Consider the following 27,068-nt stretch of genomic DNA (forward strand, 5'->3'; position numbering starts at 1 on the left):
TTACATCCGGGATTTCTCACTATTTTTTTCAGGGATTCTTCCAGGGATTTCTTTTTGCATTTGCATGCATTTCTGAACATGGTTTCCTTTGTGGTTTCCCGGGATTCCTTCAGCGATTTCCCATAGGATTCTTTCCGAGATTCTATCTGGGATTAATTCATTGGTCCTGCCCGGGTTTTGTGTAGGGATTCCTTCATGGAATTTTCCGGGATTTCTACAGGGATATTCCCTGATGTTCCATCAGGGATTCCTCCCGGGGTTCCTCTATTGATCCCTCCCGGGGTTCTTTTAGATTTTCAGGGTTGTTACAACAGCGCGGATTTCGCGAATTTCGCGGATTTCGCGATTTTCGCGGATTTGGCGCGGATTTGCCCCTGGAATTCGGCCCTCGCGCGGATTTGGCGCGGAATTGATTTTGCTGTTCCGTCATGCAAATTTTGCACATGATTTTACTCTGATTTCATCATAGTTTTTTGTGTAAGATTGCCTTCTTTTGATCTATCAACCAGCGCTTGACGAATCCCTTCGACGAACATTATTCTGTGAATCTTGTGTATGAAAATACTGATAGTTAAGCCCTTAACTATCTTAACTTAGTGCTTAAAAAAACTTTTATTCCCGTTGGTATGAATCCTAGAGCCTTTGGACAGTTTGTTTCATAAATAATTCAATACGAAAACGATCTAGAAAGCTCTGAAGACTGAACTAAATTAGGTTAGTTACATTACATCTATGTAGTTTATTGTCGTAACAATTATCTGCATTTTGCATAATTAGTTATAAAAACATAGGTATTTAACCCTCGAGCGATCGCGCTGTTGTATTTTGTACAACATGTTGAAAAAATCTCGCTTTTTGTATTCAGCATTAGTGTGGTGCTGACGTAGGTAGCCAACCGCGCGAGTTGCGAAAGGTTAAGTAAAACATGCTAGCACTCTCTCACCTTTAAAAATGATCATCCTACACAACATATTATCTATTGGATTAAGTAAACTTCGAGTTCTACTCCGAATACTTCCTAGAAATTCTATAACAAAATCCAAGTAATCAGGTCTTCTTCATGGTGTATCCACGGAATTCCTCTATTGATCTTTTCTGATATTGTTCTTTTCTTGTTGATCTTTTTGAATGATTTTTTTTTGGGTTAAAGATTCAGCTTTATCTATAAAATTCTCGAGTGATTTGTTTCGCAATGCCTGATTTTTTCCCGTATAAAAAATCCTTTAAAAATATCGAAAGAAGATTATACTCGAAAGAGTTTCTGACACAACTGTAAGACCTTTTAGTTCCAAAGTCGTGCACGCTGGCTGTAGTGTATAACAAGCGCGCACGGCATTGGAACAGAGGGGACAAATTCCCTACGCGCATGGATTGATTGATCTTTTGAAAAATGATTCTAGGAATTTCATTACAAATATTTCTCAGGAATCCATGGCTGGAGTAATCCATCCATCAGAAGCCACTAGAAGAGCTCCCGTAACAATAGATTTACCGTTGGAATTTTCAGAGTGGTACACCGCATAGTTATTACGCTATATAACTGTCGTGGAGCAATGAAGGAAATTTATAAAAAAGCATATAAATCCCTATGAGAATTCGAGTGTAGAAATAGCATTTAGGCTGATACAAATTTTATTTTGATTTTTTGTCTCCCCCCCCCCTTCAAAAATTTTTGGCTGGATTTGGCATTTTGAGGGGGAAGCTAAAAAAATATTTATCAAAATATCGGGTCTTGCCAAAAATTCTTTAACAAATCCGATGAGTTTTTAATATATTTCAGATCAAATGCTTTATTATTTTTATCCCCCCCTCGACCATCCAAAGGGTGGTGGGACAAAAAGTGAAATAAATATTTGTAACGGCCTTAAGTTAAAATACACATTAATAAAAACTAAAAAAAAACCTATGGGAATTATTAATGAAAACTTTGGAGAAAAACCCTGGGGAATCTTTAAAGGAATTCATGGATAAATAACTGGACAAGTACCTGGAAAATTTTTAGAAAAAATCCTGAAGGAATTTTAAACCAGCAAGAAAATCTTTTAAAAAAATGTCTTTCAGGAATTTTCCCAGAATTTCCTCCAATGATTGCAGTAGGGATTTTTTAGTATTTTAACTGCGGAGGAAGGCATTTTCTGTTTGTACAAGCATCTCCCCATGTGTTCCTTTGAAATTTCTTCAGTATTTCCTCAAGACGCTGTCCATAAACTACGTAGACTTATTTTTGACCATTTCAGAACCACCCTCATAGACTTTGTCCTTACAAAACTTTCGAAATTAGTATGAAGCATAGACTTTGACCAGGCCACCTCCGCTTCCTAACAGTCTGCAATAATTCGTAGACGAGCCCTAACGTATTCTCCCTGGATAATACTTATCTAACGTTTAAGGTTCTTTCTATAATGTCTCACTAGGATTCTCCAGACATTGCTATTTTTTTTCAAATTTCTTAGAATTACCCTCCTACTCAAATTCATGCTCATTATTTTAAAAATTTCTTGAAAATGTTTGTATTAGGTACTGTTAATAAAAACTTCAGAAATTCTTTCCGTTTCATTCAGGTTTTTTCAAGGATTTTTAAGGGATAGCTCCATGATCATTTTTTTTTATATTTTCCAATATTTTCTTTGCTAGAAATTTCTTCACAAATCTTTTGGTATATTCTCCTGAATGTCGGACGCTGGCAGATATCTTTAAGAACGCTTTGAAGATTGCTACAGCGATTTCACTAAAAATTACTGAAGGAATATTGCTGAAAAAAAAAACATGAAATAAATAGAGTTGTGACAAAATGTCTTCAATTTGCAGAAAGCTTAGAACATTTAAGATGAACTGCGTTAATTTACGAATCAACAGTTCAACTCCCACCGGCACTCAATAAATCCATTCCAGTTGAAAGTGCCTTTCCTATATACACTATTGTAGATTTTTCAAATTTTATGTTCAATATATACGTAATGTAAAAAAATGAAATTTTACTTCCACACTCTAGCGGATTTGGCGCGAATTTAATTTCACAATCGCGCGGATTTGGCGCGGATTCAAATTTTGCTCGCGCGGATTTGGCGCGGATTTTTTTTCACACTTCTCGTAACAACCCTGGATTTTCTTCCGAGGTTATTTCACGGAATGCTCCCGATATTTCATGGAGGATTCCCCCAGTATTCTTCCTGGGGTTTCTCCCGAACTTCCTTCAGGAATTCCATTCGGGATTCCTCAATTGGTTCCTCCCGGGCTTTCTTCATTGATTTCTCCAAGGTTTCTTTCAGAGATTTCTCCTGAGATTCATTTGGGGATTCTTTCATGGATTTTTGCTGGAATTCTTTAAGGGGTTTGTTCTGGACTTCATTCTGAGATTCCTTCGTTGATTTCTTCCGAGATTTGTTCTGGTCATGTTCAGGTATTTCTTGGATGTTTGTCAGGGGTTCTTCTAGGACACGGGTTCCCAACCGGTGGTCCACGCCCCCCTGGGGGTTCTCCCAGGTTTAAGAATTTCTCGGAGATTGTTATAGGAACCAAGGATTATTCCAGGCATTTCAACACGAGATATTTTCATGCATTCTTTCAGATATTCTTCCCGACATTTATTAAGATATTCTACCTGAGATTTCTCCCGCAATTTATTTATTGATTCTTCACGAATATTCTTAAGAGATCTCGCCTAGGACTCTTTCTGGGATTTATCCCAAGATTCTTTCAGAGAATCTGTTAGGGACAACTTTTTCGGAAACGTTGATAGCTCTCGATTGCAGCTTTCTATTGCAGCAGCTGCAAGACTGCAAGAAATCAACGTTTATTCCAAGAATTCTTCACTATTATCAGTATAATAAGAGTAACTTACATCATAGTATCATCACTTAGTTTTCCGAGACGCGGCTCTCCTAACCGTATAATTCATGAACTTGCTTTCATCATACACTTCAACTATGTATGATCGGGCAATCTAACTAGCTGCATTCCGTAGACTACAATGGGCTCATATTATCTAAGAGGAACTCGGAACTCACAAAACTCTGGAGGAAATTGTAGAGTCTAAAATTCCCAACAAAATCCTTCTTCGATTCCTTTCAGAATTCCTCTCGGGATTCCTTCCTAGGTTTCCTGTGGGACTTTTCGGGATTCGTCCAGGATTCTCTCAGATATTTCTCTTGAGATTCTTCCAGGGATTACTCCAGGATTCTTTCATGGATTGCTCCCGTGTTTCCTTCAGAGATTTCTGCTGGGATTCGTCCAGGATTCTTTAAGGGATTTCTCCAAGGATTCCTCCTGGAATTTCTCCCGGATTTTTCTCCTGATACCAGATTCCTCCCGGTAATATTCACGGGATTCCTGCAAGGATTACTCCATGGTTGTGGGGAAGTGCGTGGGTTTGGTTGGTATGATTCGATAGTGTAACGATCCATGTATCAATTTTGGGAAAATATGCTACAAAGGATAGGAAAATCTAAATCATTGATGAAAAAATGCATCGCCATTTATTCTTCCTTACTACCAACCGGGAACCCAGACCTTCTCAGCAAGGTTTTGCTGAATAAAGACAATTCAATTTGATCAAGTAAGAGTGAAGGCGTAAGTTTACAAAGGTCTGCTGCAGTTCTTTCTCATACTAGTTAAGATTTTCTAATGATTTCAAGCGAGCTTCATTATTAATATAGGAATTCAGGGGTTGTATGAGTTCTTTGTGAGCTGAGCATCAAACTGGGTATTGAAAAATTCGCTACGAGAAGAAAAAAGCTCAGATACTAAGAACGCAAATAATAATCGCTCTTTAGAGTTCCCTGTTTTGAAAATATAGAATTTGTCATGTTCACTCATCCTCACTTAACCCTCCGACAGGTCCCAACACTCTTCTGCGCCATTCTTTTTCCAGCCCCATATCGTACGTACAAGTGGAAGTAGAAGTATAGAAATTGGCTCATCCCACACACGACCGCGAGCTTCTTCCATAGAATTCATTAAACATTTGGTCTATTTTTAGACTCAAGTTACCTAAACCCGTTATTCCGAGCCTGGGTGTGCCTATCATTATGCAGATTACGAGAAAGCCATACCTACATATCTAGGCTACATCACCAACAGCAGTCAGTCAGTCAGTGTGGGCTTATCGTTCGTAACCTGGGCAGGTGGGCACAACAATCCACGGGGCTTACATCGCCGGGTGGCTAGGTTGGACTAGTCTCCACGGCGGCCCACCTGTCAGCCTACGTCCAATAATAATTTCTATGTAGCAAGCTCGTAACCAGTCGTACGGCAAACTAAACGCTATTCGTATTGATGATGAGGTGAAATGCATCTCACCCAATTTTGATTGAATTTATTAATGCATACATGAACTAATCTACAAAACGTTATCCCAAATCAGCTTTTCTAATAAGTTGTTTCTTTTTTTTTTTGATTTCAGTATTCTGGCATTCGAATCGGTCCGGTCGTAAAACGTGACGTGATGAAGGCTTCAACTATGCTGGAACACGAGAATCAGTAAGTATCGGCATGAAATGCGCTGGTTGCTCTGCTATGCCCAGTCCATTCGTCATGACCCACGCAATGTGTTCTCCGGTAAACCAAAAATAAATCCATAAAAGTCGTCCTGATGGGGGTAATCCATAAAAAGAAGTCGCGCATATATCCGTCCCGCATTTTTGACAAACACGAATTGGAAAATGAATTTTCGGGAGCAACCGCAATTTTTACGACCGCACTTGAAAACCCTAGGATTGCCACAATCGGAGGTGGCACTCAGGCAGGACCATCTTCGTAGTAGACTACAGTAACCCTCCAATCATGCGCGTCTCAAACCGTCGTCACCTCACCATCATCATCGATTGTAATTACCCGCCATCGCTAAGACAGTCGTCTGCTTGCTTGAGCTGCTCGCTCGAAGAACAAGCCACGATAAGTGCACTTTTATGACCGTGCGCGCGCGATTGTGTTACCGGATGCAGGTTTATGGCCTCCGTCCGTCCGTCCGTCCACTCGTCCGCTCGCTGTCTTCTCTTGTTTGGGGCGACGTTAGATTCCCTACGTTGCAATTTTGATTTTATCTTTCTCGAGGTTCTATGAAGCGTTTAGTAATCGGTTGTTTTTTTGTTATCAACATTATCTTTTTTGTTTTCCTTAACTGGAACTGATTTACGTAGAAAGAGTTAGTTTTAAGAAGATATAATCCCCTATTTTATGAATCCCCTCTGTATGGGGGTTCTCAGGGTGCTGGACTAAGCCCTCTCAAGGATGTCCTTCTTAGAGTTCTAAGAAATATCTCTTAGTTTTCTGGAAGAATCCGGATTCAGAATTCTGGGAGAATCCCACCCCGGGAGTTCCTCCCCGGGTTCCTCTTAGGATTCTAAAGGTGATTTAAGATGAATCTGGAGTGATTCCTTTTCAAGATTCTGGAGCAAGTCATTTAATAATTCTTGATAAATCCTTTGCTGCATTTTAGGGAAATCTCTCACAAAATGTTGAAGGAATCCATCATAAAGTTTATGAAAAATTCAGAATTATATGAGCATAACCTTCATAATTCTGCAAGAATCCCCTTAGTATTCTGGGAGAAACCCTTGCAGGATGTCGAACGAATCCTACTGGAAAAATCCCTGTCAGGGTTCTGGAAGAATCTCACGATTCTGGAATAATGCCCCTCAGAATTCTCCAAAAAAATGCCTCTCAGAATTCTAGAAGAATACCTCTCAGGATTCTGGAAAATCCCCATTAGGTTTATGGAAGAATCCCGAAAAGAATTCTTGAAGAATCCCCATTAGGATTCTAGAATAATCCCCATTAGGATTCTGGAAGAATCCCTCTCAGGATTCTAGAAAAATCCCTCTCAGAATTTTGGAAGAATCCCTCTCAAAAGTCTGGAAGAATTCTTCTCCGGATGCTGGAAAAAATCCCTCTCAGGTTTCTGGAAGAATTCTTTTCAGAAGTCTGGAAGAATCCCTCTTAGGAATATTTAAGAATCCCTCTCAGGATTCTGGAAGAATGCCTCTCAGAATTCTGGAAGAATGCCTCCCAGAATTCTGGAAGAATGCCTCTCAGGATTCTCGAAGAAATCCCATTAGGATTCCGGAAGAATCCCCATTAGATTTTTGGAAGAATACCCATTAGGTTTCTGGAAAATTCCCTATTAGGTTTCTGGAAGAATCCCCATTAGGATTCTAGAAGAATCCCTCTCAGGATTCTGGAAGAATGTCCCTCAAGATTGTGGAAAATTCCTTTCAGAATTCTTGAAGAATGCTGGAAGAATGCCTCTCAGGATTCTTGAAAAATCCCCATTAGGTTTCTAGAATAATCCCCATTAGGTTTCTAAAAGAATCCCCATCAGGATTCTGAAAAAAATCCCGATTAGGATTCTGGAAAAATCCTCCTTAGGATTCTGGAAGAATCTCTTTTAGGATTCTGGATGAATCTCTGTCAGGATTCCGGAAGAATCTATCAGGATTCTGAAAGAATCTCTGTTAGGATTCTGGAAGCATCCCTTTGAGGATTCTGGAAGCATCCCTTTGAGGATTTTGGGGAAATCCCTGTCAGGATTCTTGAGGAATCCCTGTCAGCATTATGGAGGAATCCCTGCCAGGATTCTGGAATAACCCTTCTCAGAATTCTGGAATAATCCCTCCTAGGATTCTGGACGAATCCCTCCTAGGATTCTGGACGAATCCCTCTCAGTATTCCAGAAGAATCCCTCTCAGGATTCAAGAAGAATCCCTCTCAGGATTCAAGAAGAGTCCCTCTCAGGATTCTAGAAGAATCCCTCTCAGGATTCTAGAAAAATCCCTTGCAGGATTCTAGAGGAATCCGTCTCAGGATTCTAGAGAAATCCCTCTCAGGATTCTAGAGGAGTCTCTCTCAGGACTCTGGAAGAATCCCTCTCTGGATTCTAGAAGAATCCCTCTCAGGATTCTGGAAGAATAAATCTCAGGATTTTGAAAGAATCCTTCTAAGGATTCCGGAAGAATCCCTCTCAGGATTCCGGAAGAATCCCTCTCAGGATTCCGGAAGAATCCCTCTCAGGATTCCGGAAGAATCCCTCTTAGGATTCCGGAAGAATCTCTCTCAGGATTCCGGAGGATTCCGGAAGAATCCCTTTCAGGATTCCGGAAGAATCCCTTTCAGGATTCCGGAAGAATCCCTCTCAGGATTCCGGAAGAATCCCTCTCAGGATTCCGGAAGAATCCCTCTCAGGATTCCGGAAGAATCCCTCTCAGGATTCCGGAAGAATCCCTCTCAGGATTCCGGAAGAATCCCTCTCAGGATTCCGGAAGAATCCCTCTCAGGATTCCGGAAGAATTCCTCACTGGATTCCGGAAGAATCCCTCAGGATTCCGGTAGAATCCCCCTCAGGATTCCGGAAGAATCCCTCTCAGGATTCTGGAAGAATCCCTCTCAGGATTCCGGAAGAATCTCTCAGGATTCCGGAAGAATCCCTATCAGGAATCCGAAAGAATCCCTCTCAGGAATCCGGAAGAATCCCTCTCAGGAATCCGGAAGAATCCCTCTCAGGAATCCGGAAGAATCCCTCTCAGGAATCCGGAAGAATCCCTCTGAGGAATCCGGAAGAATCCCTCTCAGGAATCCGGAAGAATCCCTCTCAGGAATCCGGAAGAATCCCTCTCAGGAATCCGGAAGAATCCCTCTCAGGAATCCGGAAGAATCCCTCTCAGGAATCCGGAAGAATCCCTCTCAGGAATCCGCAAGAATCCCTCTCAGGAATCCAGAAGAATTCCTCTCAGGAATCCGGAAGAATCCCTCTCAGGAATCCGGAAGAATCCCTCTCAGGAATCCGGAAGAATCCCTCTCAGGAATCCGGAAGAATCCCTCTCAGGAATCCGGAAGAATCCCTCTCAGGAATTCGGAGGAATCCCTCTCAGGAATCCGGAAGAATCCCTCTCAGGAATCCGGAAGAATCCCTCTCAGGATTCCGGAAGAATCCTTCTCAGGATTCCGGAAGAATCCCTCTCAGGATTCCGGAAGAATCCCTCTCAGGATTCCGGAAGAATCCCTCTCAGGATTGCGGAAGAACCCCTCTCAGGATTCTGGAAGAATCCCTTTCAGGATTCTGAAAGAATCTCTCACTCGGAATTCTGAAAGAATCTCTCACTCGGAATTCTGAAAGAATCTCTCACTCGGAATTCTGAAAGAATCTCTCACTCGGAATTCTGAAGGAATCTCTCACTCGGAATTCTGAAAGAATCTCTCACTCGGAATTCTGAAAGCATCTTTTACTCGGAATTCTGATTCTAGAGAAATCCCTCTCAGGATTCTAGAGGAGTCTCTCTCAGGACTCTGGAAGAATCCCTCTCTGGATTCTAGAAGAATCCCTCTCAGGATTCTGGAAGAATAAATCTCAGGATTTTGAAAGAATCCTTCTAAGGATTCCGGAAGAATCCCTCTCAGGATTCCGGAAGAATCCCTCTCAGGATTCCGGAAGAATCCCTCTCAGGATTCCGGAAGAATCCCTCTCAGGATTCCGGAAGAATCCCTCTTAGGATTCCGGAAGAATCTCTCTCAGGATTCCGGAGGATTCCGGAAGAATCTCTTTCAGGATTCCGGAAGAATCCCTCTCAGGATTCCGGAAGAATCCCTCTCAGGATTCCGGAAGAATCCCTCTCAGGATTCCGGAAGAATCCCTCTCAGGATTCCGGAAGAATCCCTCTCAGGATTCCGGAAGAATCCCTCTCAGGATTCCGGAAGAATCCCTCTCAGGATTCCGGAAGAATCCCTCTCAGGATTCCGGAAGAATTCCTCACTGGATTCCGGAAGAATCCCTCAGGATTCCGGTAGAATCCCCCTCAGGATTCCGGAAGAATCCCTCTCAGGATTCCGGAAGAATCCCTCTCAGGATTCCGGAAGAATCTCTCTCAGGATTCCGGAAGAATCCCTATCAGGAATCCGAAAGAATCCCTCTGAGGAATCCGGAAGAATCCCTCTCAGGAATCCGGAAGAATCCCTCTCAGGAATCCGGAAGAATCCCTCTCAGGAATCCGGAAGAATCCCTCTCAGGAATCCGGAAGAATCCCTCTCAGGAATCCGGAAGAATCCCTCTCAGGAATCCGGAAGAATCCCTCTCAGGAATCCGGAAGAATCCCTCTCAGGAATCCGGAAGAATTCCTCTCAGGAATCCGGAAGAATCCCTCTCAGGAATCCGGAAGAATCCCTCTCAGGAATCCGGAAGAATCCCTCTCAGGAATCCGGAAGAATCCCTCTCAGGAATCCGGAAGAATCCCTCTCAGGAATCCGGAAGAATCCCTCTCAGGATTCCGGAAGAATCCTTCTCAGGATTCCGGAAGAATCCCTCTCAGGATTCCGGAAGAATCCCTCTCAGGATTCCGGAAGAATCCCTCTCAGGATTGCGGAAGAACCCCTCTCAGGATTCTGAAAGAATCTCTCACTCGGAATTCTGAAAGAATCTCTCACTCGGAATTCTGAAAGAATCTCTCACTCGGAATTCTGAAAGAATCTCTCACTCGGAATTCTGAAGGAATCTCTCACTCGGAATTCTGAAAGAATCTCTCACTCGGAATTCTGAAAGCATCTTTTACTCGGAATTCTGATTCTAGAGAAATCCCTCTCAGGATTCTAGAGGAGTCTCTCTCAGGACTCTGGAAGAATCCCTCTCTGGATTCTAGAAGAATCCCTCTCAGGATTCTGGAAGAATAAATCTCAGGATTTTGAAAGAATCCTTCTAAGGATTCCGGAAGAATCCCTCTCAGGATTCCGGAAGAATCCCTCTCAGGATTCCGGAAGAATCCCTCTCAGGATTCCGGAAGAATCCCTCTCAGGATTCCGGAAGAATCCCTCTTAGGATTCCGGAAGAATCTCTCTCAGGATTCCGGAGGATTCCGGAAGAATCCCTTTCAGGATTCCGGAAGAATCCCTCTCAGGATTCCGGAAGAATCCCTCTCAGGATTCCGGAAGAATCCCTCTCAGGATTCCGGAAGAATCCCTCTCAGGATTCCGGAAGAATCCCTCTCAGGATTCCGGAAGAATCCCTCTCAGGATTCCGGAAGAATCCCTCTCAGGATTCCGGAAGAATCCCTCTCAGGATTCCGGAAGAATCCCTCTCAGGATTCCGGAAGAATTCCTCACTGGATTCCGGAAGAATCCCTCAGGATTCCGGTAGAATCCCCCTCAGGATTCCGGAAGAATCCCTCTCAGGATTCCGGAAGAATCCCTCTCAGGATTCCGGAAGAATCTCTCTCAGGATTCCGGAAGAATCCCTATCAGGAATCCGAAAGAATCCCTCTGAGGAATCCGGAAGAATCCCTCTCAGGAATCCGGAAGAATCCCTCTCAGGAATCCGGAAGAATCCCTCTCAGGAATCCGGAAGAATCCCTCTCAGGAATCCGGAAGAATCCCTCTCAGGAATCCGGAAGAATCCCTCTCAGGAATCCGGAAGAATTCCTCTCAGGAATCCGGAAGAATCCCTCTCAGGAATCCGGAAGAATCCCTCTCAGGAATCTGGAAGAATCCCTCTCAGGAATCCGGAAGAATCCCTCTCAGGAATCCGGAAGAATCCCTCTCAGGAATCCGGAAGAATCCCTCTCAGGAATCCGGAAGAATCCCTCTCAGGAATCCGGAAGAATCCCTCTCAGGATTCCGGAAGAATCCTTCTCAGGATTCCGGAAGAATCCCTCTCAGGATTCCAGAAGAATCCCTCTCAGGATTCCGGAAGAATCCCTCTCAGGATTGCGGAAGAACCCCTCTCAGGATTCTGAAAGAATCTCTCACTCGGAATTCTGAAAGAATCTCTCACTCGGAATTCTGAAAGAATCTCTCACTCGGAATTCTGAAAGAATCTCTCACTCGGAATTCTGAAGGAATCTCTCACTCGGAATTCTGAAAGAATCTCTCACTCGGAATTCTGAAAGCATCTTTTACTCGGAATTCTGATTCTAGAGAAATCCCTCTCAGGATTCTAGAGGAGTCTCTCTCAGGACTCTGGAAGAATCCCTCTCTGGATTCTAGAAGAATCCCTCTCAGGATTCTGGAAGAATAAATCTCAGGATTTTGAAAGAATCCTTCTAAGGATTCCGGAAGAATCCCTCTCAGGATTCCGGAAGAATCCCTCTCAGGATTCCGGAAGAATCGCTCTCAGGATTCCGGAAGAATCCCTCTTAGGATTCCGGAAGAATCTCTCTCTCAGGATTCCGGAGGATTCCGGAAGAATCCCTTTCAGGATTCCGGAAGAATCCCTCTCAGGATTCCGGAAGAATCCCTCTCAGGATTCCGGAAGAATCCCTCTCAGGATTCCGGAAGAATCCCTCTCAGGATTCCGGAAGAATCCCTCTCAGGATTCCGGAAGAATCCCTCTCAGGATTCCGGAAGAATCCCTCTCAGGATTCCGGAAGAATCCCTCTCAGGATTCCGGAAGAATCCCTCTCAGGATTCCGGAAGAATCCCTCTCAGGATTCCGGAAGAATCCCTCTCAGGATTCCGGAAGAATTCCTCACTGGATTCCGGAAGAATCCCTCAGGATTCCGGTAGAATCCCCCTCAGGATTCCGGAAGAATCCCTCTCAGGATTCCGGAAGAATCCCTCTCAGGATTCCGGAAGAATCTCTCTCAGGATTCCGGAAGAATCCCTATCAGGAATCCGAAAGAATCCCTCTCAGGAATCCGGAAGAATCCCTCTCAGGAATCCGGAAGAATCCCTCTCAGGAATCCGGAAGAATCCCTCTCAGGAATCCGGAAGAATCCCTCTGAGGAATCCGGAAGAATCCCTCTCAGGAATCCGGAAGAATCCCTCTCAGGAATCCGGAAGAATCCCTCTCAGGAATCCGGAAGAATCCCTCTCAGGAATCCGGAAGAATCCCTCTAAGGAATCCGGAAGAATCCCTCTCAGGAATCCGGAAGAATCCCTCTCAGGAATCCGGAAGAATCCCTCTCAGGAATCCGGAAGAATCCCTCTCAGGAATCCGGAAGAATCCCTCTCAGGAATCCGGAAGAATCCCTCTCAGGAATTCGGAAGAATCCCTCTCAGGAATTCGGAAGAATCCCTCTCAGGAATCCGGAAGAATCCCTCTCAGGAATCCGGAAGAATCCCTCTCAGGAATCCGGAAGAATCCTTCTCAGGATTCCGGAAGAATCCTTCTCAGGATTCCGGAAGAATCCTTCTCAGGATTCCGGAAGAATCTCTCTCAGGATTCCGGAAGAATCCCTCTCAGGATTCCGGAAGAATCCCTCTCAGGATTGCGGAAGAACCCCTCTCAGGATTCTGGAAGAATCCCTCTCAGGATTCTGGAAGAATCCCTCTCTGGATTCTGGAAGAATCCCGCTCAGGATTCTGGAAGAATCCCTCTCGGGATTCTGGAAGAATCCCTCTCAGGATTCTGGAAGAATCCCTCTCAGGATTCTGGAAGAATCCCTCTCAGGATTCTGGAAGAATCCCTCTCAGGATTCTGGAAGAATCCCTCTCAGGATTCTGGAAGAATCCCTCTCAGGATTCTGGAAGAATCCCTCTCAGGATTCTGGAAGAATCCCTCTCAGGATTCTGGAAGAATCCCTCTCAGGATTCTGGAAGAATCCCTCTCAGGATTCTGGAAGAATCCCTCTCAGGATTCTGGAAGAATCCCTCTCAGGATTCTGGAAGAATCCCTCTCAGGATTCTGGAAGAATCCCTCTCAGGATTCTGGAAGAATCCCTCTCAGGATTCTGGAAGAATCCCTCTCAGGATTCTGGAAGAATCCCTCTCAGGATTCTGGAAGAATCCCTCTCTGGATTCTGGAAGAATCCCTCTCTGAATTCTGGAAGAATCCCTCTCTGGATTCTGGAAGAATCCCTCTCTGGATTCTGGAAGAATCCCTCTCTGGATTCTGGAAGAATCCCTCTCTGGATTCTGGAAGAATCCCTCTCTGGATTCTGGAAGAATCCCTCTCTGGATTCTGGAAGAATCCCTCTCTGGATTCTGGAAGAATCCCTCTCTGGATTCTGGAAGAATCCCTCTCTGGATTCTGGAAGAATCCCTCTCTGGATTCTGGAAGAATCCCTCTCTGGATTCTGGAAGAATCCCTCTCTGGATTCTGGAAGAATCCCTCTCTGGATTCTGGAAGAATCCCTCTCTGGATTCTGGAAGAATCCCTCTCTGGATTCTGGAAGAATCCCTCTCTGGATTCTGGAAGAATCCCTCTCTGGATTCTGGAAGAATCCCTCTCTGGATTCTGGAAGAATCCCTCTCTGGATTCTGGAAGAATCCCTCTCTGGATTCTGGAAGAATCCCTCTCTGGATTCTGGAAGAATCCCTCTCTGGATTCTGGAAGAATCCCTCTCTGGATTCTGGAAGAATCCCTCTCTGGATTCTGGAAGAATCCCTCTCTGGATTCTGGAAGAATCCCTCTCTGGATTCTGGAAGAATCCCTCTCTGGATTCTGGAAGAATCCCTCTCTGGATTCTGGAAGAATCCCTCTCTGGATTCTGGAAGAATCCCTCTCTGGATTCTGGAAGAATCCCTCTCTGGATTCTGGAAGAATCCCTCTCTGGATTCTGGAAGAATCCCTCTCTGGATTCTGGAAGAATCACTCTCTGGATTCTGGAAGAATCCCTCTCTGGATTCTGGAAGAATCCCTCTCTGGATTCTGGAAGAATCACTCTCTGGATTCTGGAAGAATCCCTCTCTGGATTCTGGAAGAATCCCTCTCTGAATTCTGGAAGAATCCCTCTCTGGATTCTGGAAGAATCCCTCTCTGGATTCTGGAAGAATCCCTCTCTGGATTCTGGAAGAATCCCTCTCTGGATTCTGGAAGAATCCCTCTCTGGATTCTGGAAGAATCCCTCTCTGGATTCTGGAAGAATCCCTCTCTGGATTCTGGAAGAATCCCTCTCTGGATTCTGGAAGAATCCCTCTCTGGATTCTGGAAGAATCCCTCTCTGGATTCTGGAAGAATCCCTCTCTGGATTCTGGAAAAATCCCTCTCTGGATTCTGGAAGAATCCCTGTCAGGATTCTGGAAGAATCTCTCTCAGGATTCTGGAAGAATCTCTCTCAGGATTCTGGAAGAATCCCTCTCTGGATTCTGGAAGAATCTCTCTCTGGATTTTGGAAAAATCCCTCTCTGGATTCTGGAAGAATCCCTCTCAGGATTCTGGAAGAATCCCTCTCAGGATTCTGGAAGAATCCCTCTCAGGATTCTGGAAGAATCCCTCTCAGGATTCTGGAAGAATCCCTGTCAGAATTTCGGAAGAATTCTGGAGGGATTTTGAATGAATCTATTATTGTGCTGTTAAAGGTGGTGCTTTACTCCTTTCGTTACATTTTTATCATATTATCTTGTACACAATCCTCCAAAAGAGCCAGTGACCACGCAAAAGAGCGCTTGCAAACCCCATAGTCAAGCAAACGGACGTTACGATTGGTTAGCATTTTTAACACCCACAATCCTCTTGAAACTCAAAGTCATAACCCTATTACTCATCGGCTGCGCCGCCGCCCCATTACCGCATCGTCGTTCGATTCTCTCTGGTGGCCACCCTCGCCTCGCCTCTGCCGCATTTGTAGCTGTCGAGTGCAAGCAGCAACCACTCCAGTTAAGTGAGACGATTGAAATATTTTAAAAAGCCATTTGCTGTCTTCGAATCGGGAGCTCATTCATTATCGGCGTTTAATTTTTACGACGACCGTCGAGTCGAACAAATGCGCCACGCACATCGCTCACCGCAAGGACATGCTCTACCTACAGAAAGAAAAAATCTCGTCTGTTGGAATGATGCTGTTTCTGTTGTTGTCGTTGTTATTTGTTCACAGAAGCCATTTGCCAGCCAGTGGTGAAATGTGACATTAAAAATCCATCCTGGATGTGCGATGTTTTATGGCATCTCCATTTAGCTCGAGCTGAGCCCCCACTTGAACTTGAACTACTATAACTAGAGAACTGCATTTATTGCTTTTGTAGGGTAGAAGGGTGATCCTCTTAGAGTGTAAACAAGTACCGATTGAAAATGTTTAAATTATTTAGCGATAAGATTTCAGAGGATTTTTTGCTTAGTATGGATGGTTTAACCTCGAGTTTTAAGAGGGAATCTAAATCGCTTTATTTTCATTATTTTCGGCGTTTCGAGCCATTTATCATAACTTTGTTTTGGTTTATTTGTTTTTTGTTTCCTTGAAAAAATCCTGAAAGCTTAAACCATAGAAATACGTACATATTATTGACAGGAACAACTGACTAACATTTGGTTCTTCCTCAAACCCACAGATACGCAACGATTCTGGCCTTCGACGTCAAGGTGGAACGTGACGCGCAGGAGCTCGCCGACAGCCTGGGCGTGAAGATATTCCAGGCGGACATCATCTACCATCTGTTTGATAAGTTCATGGCCTATCGGGAGGAGATCAAGCAACGCAAACGCGAGGAGTTCAAAACGGTGGCGGTGTTCCCGTGCAAGCTTAAGGTAACTGCAGAAAACTTTATGATAATTAAATTAGCTGGTTTAAAGTAGTTAAAGAGTTGAATGGGATCTATGTAAGTCGCCTCCTGTTGAAACCGGTGCAATTCCGCCTTGAACGCAAAACTGGATTCATTCATCATTACAATCACTGTACTACAGTGCACAACCCCGGCTGCTGGTTGGCACGAAAGGATGTCCATGTTCAATGAAATAAAACGTTAATTGCATTCATCACCAGGAGTCGCGTGTAGGGATTTAATGGGCATGATCGCCGTCGCTGTCGTGTATAGCCAGTTTATGTTGGTTGTACTGCTACGCAGCCATTATTGACCAATGCAAGGGCTGGCCTTGTGCGTGTATGCAACATCCTGTGCTTGCAGTGATCTTATGAATGATCATTAAATTATAGTAAATACCAGGCGGTTTTATGGACGGACGAACGGACGGACGACTGATCAGTAGCAAAATTTTCATTCATCGTTTCTGGCTCAGTTGATGGCCCATCAATGATGGGTTGAGGTAGATGCTTGCACCCGGGTGCCTTGACCCATAAATGCCAACTTCCTTTGCAGAACCCGTTGCTGACAGAACTGCGCAGAATGGCTCTGATGTCCACTGAAGGTAGTTAAATTGCAGTAAAATGAAGCCATTAGCTGGATGACGTAATTGTGTTATGGCTAGATTTTTCCGAGGTGTGACGCTCATAACTATCAGCAGCATAAACCAAGATAGATATAACGGTCATGCAAACACGCATGTGCTTGCTTTGCATGCCTACCTACATACAGGGGATACTCAAAATAACTGGGATAGGTAAAATTTTCACTTTTAAAAAAATGTTCAACTCGCTGTAACTTTTCGAAAAGGGCATTGAATATTCTCAGATTTTTACTGTAAGTTCATCAATTAGTTGTGTATCAGTGTTCAAAATTTGGAAAAGATCGAACCATTCTACACGAAGTTATAAAGGTTCTAGAAAAAGGTATAATTATCCGATAGCCAACTTTGAGTTGTTATATCTCCGGATTCAATGAACCGAATGCAATGAAATTTTGATCATTCATGACTTATATAATGAGCTATGTAAAACTTTTGACTAAACTTAAAATTCTTTACACGAAAGAAAATTAGGAAGTAACAAAATAACCGGCATTAAATTGAAAAAGTAATGGGATGCATATGAAAAATAGATAAATATACTGAAAAAACATACATTTATTGTAACCGCCATAACTTTTTTTCTTATTAATAATTTCAAATTAAGTAAACAGTTTCCTAAAGTTCATTATACTAGTCATAAATGATCAAAATTTCATTGCATTCGGTTCATTGAATCCGGAGATATAACAGTTCAAAGTTGGTTATCGGATAATTATACCTTTTTCTAGAACCTTTATAACTTCGTGTAGAATGGCTCGATTTTTCCCAAATTTTGACCACTGATACACAACTAGCTGATGAACTTACAGTAAAAATTTGAGAATATTTGATGCCCTTTTCGAAAAGTTACAGCGAGTTGAACATTTTTTTAAAAGTGAAAATTTTCCCTGTCCCAGTTATTTTGAGTATCCCCTGTAATATCAGTCTGCTCTACCGCGTTGAAGAACAAACGCACGGGAAAAATCTTCTGGTTGTGTTACGCCACATGTGGTTAAAATGATAAAATAAATTTTGCGCTGTTGTGATTTTTTTGCCACTTTGCTGGCATTCATAATCAGGATTTTTCGAAGCTTTAACTGCCGTGAATCGCAAGTCAGTCCCATATGCAATTTGGTCAAAATCGAGTTAATGGTTGTTTTCGACCTTTCTTCGAATGATCTTTCAGCTAGGTAAATAAAAATATATAGTTTGTTCAGTAAAATTGAAAAACAACACCAAGTCAGATTGTCCCATAATGAAAAGTAATCGCAAGTCAGACCCATCACGAACTTTTGTACCCTCAAGTACAAAACCAAACAAGGCTTTAGCCAGTTTTATATTTTTTACAGTTATGTTCTCACATTTCAAACAGTTTGTGAAAGTTTCATAATGATCGCAAATGTTTTCGTTTCATGGTGATTTTTTGAAGTTTTACATAGAAATCGATTTTGAAACTTTCAGAGTCCATTTTCTCAATGCCTACTTTTTACATATGGGACTGACTTGCGATTGACGGCAGTTTAATCCAGAGAACTCTTTCGGAACTCCAATATTTATATTCATTACAAAGCGAAACAAAATTTAACTATTCTTCGTCTTTTTCTTTTGTGTGGTTCTACGTTCCCTTTTAAAGTTGGCCTATTTCTCTTCAACTTTGTGTTTTTAAGCATTTCCAAAGATAATTTCAGGGTTTTTTTTGCCTGTCTTAAAACTTACGCATACAAAATTTCACAGCAATCGGTCAAGTAGGGCACTGTATTGTTTTGATTTTGTATGGAATTTTGACGTTTCTTGGCCTTGTTTACAAAATTTTTGAAGGAGTGAAAAAGAAGGGGAGAATTTCATGCAATTCCCTGTAGTTTCTGAATAAGGGTAAGACTACCTGAGACAGACAGACTTAATTTTTATGTAGATAGGTTGGGTCTTGTACCTGATTTGGGCAATTGATTTCAATTTTTGTATAGGATTCGATACTGTAGGGGGATTAGGGGCATAATGGACTCCCTAAGCAAATGAGTATGTTAGGCGTGTATAACAGACAAAATTTTAACATATTATCAGTTGGCTTACAACTTTAACTTGTTTCCTATGTATTTCAATCATTTACAGCAGGTAGAATGTCATTATTGTGAAGAAATGATGAATTGTAAACCGTGTGTTTTTTGGGGCTGGCAGGAAAGGTACGGTGCGAAATGGACACCCATCGGGGCATAATGGACACCCCTGCATATTTTATGCTGTATCTTTGATCATATCGACCAGTTAAGTAATTTGCCTACGGAGATCAATACCACATATATAATTCACCATCTTAGACGAGTTTACATAACATCAAAGTTAATTAAATAAATTTTAGGCTAAAATAATCGGATTGATTTTTTCCAAACTCTCTAAAACGCCTAACAGTATGCAACGCGCGTACATCCATTCATAATTGCCAGTGTTCATTTCGCCCCGAATCGACTACAACATTGAAATTGCTATTTTGATTAAGTTCTGATCAAAAATATAATACTTCATCCATTGCTAAATCTGCTAACAATTCACTTGTTTTTATGGTGGACACACTCAAACACTCGTAATACCTTATTTGCTGCTGCTTCGAAATTATAAGAAATCCACCATATGAAAAACATACTTCAATTTCAATGATATTTTGGTTATTTTGAAGGAATATAAATGATACTTTTGAAAAATAGAACCATGACTTGTTCCTTTACACTTATGCATTAAAAGTTTTACATAAAAGTCAACGGTTTCGGCAAAAACAGGACTGTCCATTTCGCCCCGGGTGTCCATTATGCCCCTAATCCCCCTACGTATCTCATCCTGTGCTAAAAATTAAGTTATTAGGTATTATTGACTTACTTATAGTGGGAAGTGCCCAAAATAGGTACACCTGCCAAAATGGTACAAGGACACTGCATACGACGGTTTTGCTATGATATTTTTTTTTCTTGTTTGACGTTTCGTGGCCTTATTGTTTACGGTTTGGACTTTCATGACTAGTGAGATCGAAATCAGTTCAATAAGTAGTTCGCGCACGTGGAAAAGCTTTTCATATTCAACTGCGTACGGATTCTCATTATTTATTGAGATCTGAATTATGGGATGCATGGGATATCTGTAAATATTATCGGAATTAACATAAATGATGGCAAACCACAGCTGCTGCTACAGGAGAATATTAACGCCGTTCTTGTGACGCACCAATTGGAAAAAAAAAACAAATGCAAGTGTCAAAAATATATTGGCATAACGCTGTGTTCAAAATACATTGGTTTCCCTAGACTTGCATTGAAGACTGTCAGGTTCAAATCGCTGACATGAACACTCGTCTTTTGCCTGACCAACCATAGGTGCAACCGGTGAAGATTATCATGGCACATAGGTGCCAACCAAACCAAGCTGTGGACCTAATCAACCACGCATCCTTCTGTTTGATACCAAAAAACAGGAAGTTGATGGGGCCCATATAGCCACAGCTGTAAAGGCGTGGGTATCCAGCATGACCATGCTGGGGGTGACGGGTTCGATTCCCGGTCGGTCCAGGAACTTTTCGTAAAGGAAATTTCCTTGACTTCCTTGGGCATAGAGTATCTTCGTGCCTGCCACACGATATACACATGCAAAATGGTCATTGGCAGAGGAAGCTCTCAGTTAATAACTGTGGAAGTGCTCATACAACACTAAGCTGAGTAGCAGGCTTTGTCCCAGTGAGGACGTCATGCCAAGAAGAAGAAGAAGGAAGTTGATGTTTCCAATACAAATGAACCTAGAAGCTGTTTCGAAGATATTAGTTTGCTCAGTAATAAATCTGTTAATAATATCCAATTGGTTTCATTTGAATAAAATTCACCATGACCTTTGGAGGACCCTGCAGGAGTTTCATCTGAAATTCTTCCAGCTGTTTATTCTGGAATTCCTCAAGGAGTTCCTTTTGGGATTCCCATTTTTGAGAATTCATCCTTTTTGAACTTCGCCAGCACTTCCTTCTCGGATTTCTCCATGAGTTCCCTTTAGGATTCCATTTGAGAATTCCTCCTTGTATTCTTCCAGGGATCCTTCAGGGATCCCTCCTAGGATTCCTCCCGGAGTTACTTCTAAGATTCCTCCAAAAGTTTCTTCTGAGATTTCTGCGATTTAGACTCCACCAGAGCTTCTTTCTGAGTTTCCTAAAGAAGTTTCTTCCGGAATTCCTCCCTTTTGGGTTTCCTTCTGGTATTCCTTCCAGAATTCACTCAGATAGTCATTCCTAGATTACTCCAGGAATTCCTTCCGGCATTATTTCAAAACCCTTCCAGGAGTTGCTCCTGTGATTCTTTCAAGAAGCTCTGTTATGGATTCTTTCAGGAATTTCTTCCTGGATTCTTCTAGCAGTTTCTTCTGGGATTTCTCTAGGACTTCTTCTGGGATTTCTCTAGGACTTCTTTTGGGATTCCTCTGTGATGTTTTTTCCCGGAATTCCTCCTTTCACTTCTTCCAGGGTTCCTCCAGGATCTCTTAGAATTCCGCGAGGAATCCCCTCACTGGTTCCTCCCATAGTTCCCTCTGGAATTCCTCCAGTATTTCCTGTCTTAGATTTCACCAGGAGTGAGTGCTGTGTGGATATCTTCCGGAATTCCTCAAAAGTTATTTTCGTGATACCTTCAAAAATTTCTTCCGTGTTTCCATCAGACTTTAAACCAGAATTTCTCCAGGAGTTCCTTCAAGGACTCTACAGATAGCTCCTTCTGAGCTTCTTCCAGGAGTTTATTCAGGAGTTGTCCAAAAGTTCCATCTGGAAATACTCCAGGAACCTCGTCCTTTTGAGATTTCTCTATGATTTCCTTTCAAAATTCCTCAAGGAGTTCCTTCTTAAATTCCTCTGGAAGTTCCTTGTGACACTTATTCTCATGAGCGTGCGAGTGACACAAAGTGCCACATGATTCACGTAATTACGTATAGCGATGATTATACGTACTTCCTTCAATATGCACCTTATCTTATTATTGAAGTTTAACTCGCATTGGTGTATGAATAACCTCGCATAATTGCAAAAATAAGCTACATATTCCCATAAGCGAGAATCGGTTATGTTAACAAAATGTGTTTTATTATATGATAACAATGTTTGACTGTGGCTGCAGTGCCAAAAAGCTACAGGCAGGTGAACTTCCATCATTCGTGGAGCCTCGTAGCCGTACGGTTAGAGTCACCAAGCTTCTAATCGCACCATGCTATGGGGTGAGGGTTCGATTCCCGCTCCGGGTGATGAGACTTTTCGTGAGAATAGTTTCTTCTCCGTATCCACTGGTGCATGCTCCGTGTGTCCCTTGGCTAGTGTTAAGTTTAAAACAGTCTGTACAGCCTCTGGCTGAAGACGGTGTCCGCGTCTTTTTTATTATGGTTACAAAGTCATCGTTGCTTTCGTGGCCTTGATAATTACCTATCGGTGGTGAGCGCTAGCCAAGAAGTTTTAGTGAAGTAAACTAAGCGCATTTTATCAAACACTAAGGTGATTTTAGATACCATGATAGTTAATCAGTCTGTTTGGGTTAAGTGTATAGTGCAAGTTGGACACTAAGCTGACAAGAACTGTTTCTTCTTTTCTTCGAATATTATTAAGTCGCGTTAGCTGCTACATTGAACGACATAAGATAACATTAAAAGCCATGTAGCACTATTATTGCTCCGCCAATTCACGTATACCGCCTGCTCCTTTGTACGCATAAGCAAATCAATGATAACCGTACACATCGTAGTTGCTATTCCGTGATTGATCAGAACAATCGAAATCGAAGTTGCACAGAGAACCAATGAATGGTGCTTGGGACTAGCTACACACTCTCAATGTGTACTTCACAATTCGAGAGTTCAATATAGTCAATAAAGTCAATAACGGCGCCGACCACATCCTTACGGTCATCGGGAAAGAGAAAGGAATGTTAGTTCGACAACTGTTGTTACTAGAAACCGTGGAATCCACAGCATCCCCACAGTTGTCTCGGGAAGGAGTATTTGTTAGTAGGGTAGAGTAAGATGTGGATCTTTGATAGATGATGTGATCCACTAGTTATATAAAAAATACACGTCGTGGTCTTCATCACGATTATGATTATGTGTAAAACCTAATATCTTATGAGGGTTAAACGCGTCAGCGCATAGATCGTTTACGTTTTTCGCGCGCTTCTCACAGTATTGAACTTAGAGTATACGGAGAATAAACTTTCAAGCTTAGATAGCTATTTACGAATTATGTATTTTACTGAGAGTAGTCCCATCCGTTACCTGTGATCGGCAGCCGTTGAGGTAATGCAGGCAATTATTTTAAATTTTCTCAATGATTATTGTGAGCTACAATTACTTTCTTCTAACATTTTTATCGCTTCACCAGAGCTACAACATTAATTTGCCAAAATTTCTCCAGGAGCCCTCATGAAAACGCATTGGTGAAATTACCCCAACTCCCTCTAGGATGTAAGGGGCTGTCCATTTATTACGTAAGGAGATTTTTGCGATTTTTCGACGCCCCCAACCCCCCTTGTAAGACTTTTTGTATGAGAGCCCAAATATTTTTGTATGGCTCGTAAGATTCCTCGAACCCCCCCTCCCTCCATAAACCCTTACGTAATTAATGGACAGCCCCTAAAGAAAAAATCTGAATGATCTCACCCAGCTCCATGTCGTCGGATGACCACAACCACTTCTTGACTCCTTCATTTTTCTGCAATACCGTTCGCTACCAAGTGTGAATCCATTTTCATCACTTCACGAAGAAAGACAATATGCACCTGCCCCAAACTCGCCTCACTTATCACTTTTTCCACCAAGCAATTAACAGTATTTAAACCTACATATTTGGTAGAAATTATTGCTACCATAGTTGACATATCACAACTAAGTAAAAAAACAAATTTGTGATGAACACAATTTTTTCCTATCCTCCATCACACAAAGATGTAAACAAAGTCCATTACGATTTCAGGGATCAAGATTCTACTGCAAAAAGTGTAGTATTAATCATATGTGACAGTATAAATGAATATACGCTAGAATATACGATTTCTTTGATTTTGCTCGATTCTTATACGACGCAAGTATGATGCAAACGATCAATATCCCTTTCGTGACGAGCCAGCACAATTATGCTGTTGAGCGGTAACAGGTTTGTTTATTTTTTTATCTGTTAAGACTTTGTTTTAAGCGATGTAAACTGTTTCCATAATTCAGCCATCACTTATACTTGTATGTATGTAAACAAACTTTTGTTAACGTTGCCTGTGGGATTTACCACAACAAAGTAAACAACAAGTGGACGAAAACTGTAAAACATGAAAAAGTTTTAACTGTCGCATATTTTTTATTTCCGATTTATCTAGGTAGTCAAAGCTAGAAATCGAAAGATAAAAGTAGTTCTTTCATATGAGAAAAACAAAGTTATTTTGTTGGGAAATCTAAGAGTTCTGAAGAGCCAAAGTTCACTTTTTTGTGCTCCGTCCCGAAAGAGATTACAACATTGTTAAAGTTGTATACGTTCACCGATTTTGATCATACCTTTAGGTAGCAAGCTCGATTTAGCAGATTCATATACGATGTGGCGACGGTTTCCACGATTCAAAGAAATCATATGTACGATGCTAGCGAACTTGCAGCTTGACACTAATAATGTATGTTTTTTTCACGATTCTTTCCGATTCTGTACGGTTCTACCGATTATATTTATCACCTTTTATGATCTGAGGCGACTATATGAAACAAAATCGAAATTTAGATTATTTTTTGGCATAGAATGCGTTATTACACAATTATTGTCAACAAATATAGGGTATGTGTGCCATCAGTAGTCTCATGCTCCCATTTTCATCCTTTTCGAAAACAAGCGATTACGGCACCGATTGACTCCGTTCTTTTTGTTTTCATGGGTGCTCACTTCTAACAAAACATACAAAAATAAGAAACAAAATAAACAGCGCTTCAATCCTTTGTTTTTCGTGGGATGAAAATGGGAGCCACATGCTTAATAAGGGAACCAATACCCTACATATAATTATACAATTCTGATTCAATTTATAAAAATATACGATTTTGACCATACAAGGATTAACGATATGTGGTTGGTTGGGTAGTCAGGTTATTTATGAAACATGTTTTACCAACTGTGCATTAATCTAAAGTATAGAGTCTTTACCTAGGACTTGTTTCCCCAGTTTTGCTCAAATTATCTCCTTATCTGATTCCAATAACGACAATATATCATCCTCACAATCTCCTGCAGCAACTTATTGACATTTCCTTTTAAAATGCACCCGCCAGTCGTGTCCCTTCAAGGAGAACGGAAGTAGCGATTATCGTCCATCGTTTAATTGGTTTTTGGTTATTTATTATATTGCTACTCATCGTCTTCGTCATCGTTGTTGTTGTTGTTGTAGTTGTTGGTGCGGCTGTGCGCAATGATGATGATTATCGTGCATTATTTTTGCACCGAAGTCGCGCACTATTGCCACAAATTGGAAACGAATATCGCGTAGCCGCGCCGTGTCGGTCCGATTGCGTTGATTTATGAACATTGAACACCCGCCCGGCCGACCAACCGACTGACTGCGTAACTTGATACCGCCTCAAGTTGACAGGATGTGCGCTGCGCAGTTCAATCCGTTGATTCTATCAAATCCAACCGGGACTTCGAGCGTTTCCTTCTTCTGGCAGGGTTTTGCTGGAATTGCGCGGTCATTAGACCTGTCACTTCCTGGATTAGGGTGGGGATGGGGAATGAACGCTAGCGATGAAAAACTGGATGTATGATGAAACAAAGGGAAATTTTATCATTTATTGGTGAGTTCATTCCATGGCATTATTTTTATACTACTTAAACTAATTGTAGAAAACGACTAACTTGACTCTCTGTATTATTTGCCTGATTCTGGTGAGTCTCGACATCAGTATATGGTCTTTTTTATAAGTATGAAATAAACTTCAGTTTTCCAACTATAAAAAGTCTCCTGAAACAAGCAACACCCTATTCTTGGAGTGCCACGCTTTTCTCCAGAGAAACGTAAGCAAAACAGGTAGTAGCTTGTGGTTTCATCTTTTCGGTTTTCCTAAGCCAGGGCCAAACCCCGAGATGCGATACAAATCTTCGAACCAGTTTATGGTTGATAATTAGACATAATGAAAAAGGTACCAATTTACAACAACGCGACGATCGTCGCCGGACGGATGGACGGACGGCCGAATGAATTGTGGGTCAGTGCGCCCAAAGTTAGTTGTTTGGAACAAAGACGATTAACGATAATGACGAAGAGAGTAAAAAATTCGAAGATTGAAAATGAAGATTGACATTCTCATTTTTTCATTCGTGTTTTGCCACATTCATTGTCAGCTGAATGCCTCTCTTTTTTCATTCAATTCTCTGTCACGAATATTTTTTCGCACGTCGTTAAATGTCCAATTTCTGTTAACAGACGCACGATCCGACTTAATGGACAAATAGAGAACATAATTAATATTCTAATTAACTACTATACACAAGTTTTGAGGTAATTGGAAGTATAATCGGGAGTTACGGTCCAGTTTTATTTCTCAGTGAAAATTGTCAGTGACAGAAAAATGAATGAATAGGTGAAAAAATTCATTCACCAAAATGAATATTATTTTGATCCCTCAGTTGAGAATCTTCAAAATTCACGTTGAATTTCACTCATAGAAAATGAAAATTTTAAACTCTGATGACGAGACGACTTCAAGATCATCCACCAGAAGTCGTCCAAGAATTATTTTAAGGGGGGGATCGTCAACAACCGGAGCGAGCCGGATGGACTTTGGTCGACGACTGCGGATCGAACGGCACAGCTCAGGTATCTGTGTGTGAGCCCGTGCGCACCTGATTATAGCTGCCCTTGGACATACATATATTTATGCTTCGCGCGTCGCCGATTCGAATGGGGTTTGGGTGAGGTGGAGAAAATGAGACGTCAAGAAATTTTATTCGAAGGAAGAAGACTTTTTATGATATCCGGTGATTATTTCACTTCGGGGCACCACCGTCAACCTGTGCCCGTGCTTTTTTTTTTTT

The 27,068-nt window shown here is 41.9% G+C and overlaps 1 protein-coding gene across 1 annotated transcript in view; it reads left to right on the top strand.

Annotated features, from left to right (window-relative positions):
* The window catches only part of LOC109431646 (eukaryotic translation initiation factor 5B), a 355,243-nt gene that overhangs the window by 161,866 nt on the left and 166,309 nt on the right, over nucleotides 1–27,068 (top strand). Inside the window, exons 5-6 of the mRNA XM_029874767.2 lie at nucleotides 5,402–5,478; nucleotides 16,183–16,378. Coding sequence (XP_029730627.2) covers nucleotides 5,402–5,478; nucleotides 16,183–16,378 — 273 coding nt within the window. The remainder of the gene's footprint in view (nucleotides 1–5,401; nucleotides 5,479–16,182; nucleotides 16,379–27,068) is intronic.

This window comes from Aedes albopictus, chromosome 2 (assembly GCF_035046485.1).
Source record: "Aedes albopictus strain Foshan chromosome 2, AalbF5, whole genome shotgun sequence".
NCBI classification, from domain to species: domain Eukaryota; kingdom Metazoa; phylum Arthropoda; class Insecta; order Diptera; family Culicidae; genus Aedes; species Aedes albopictus.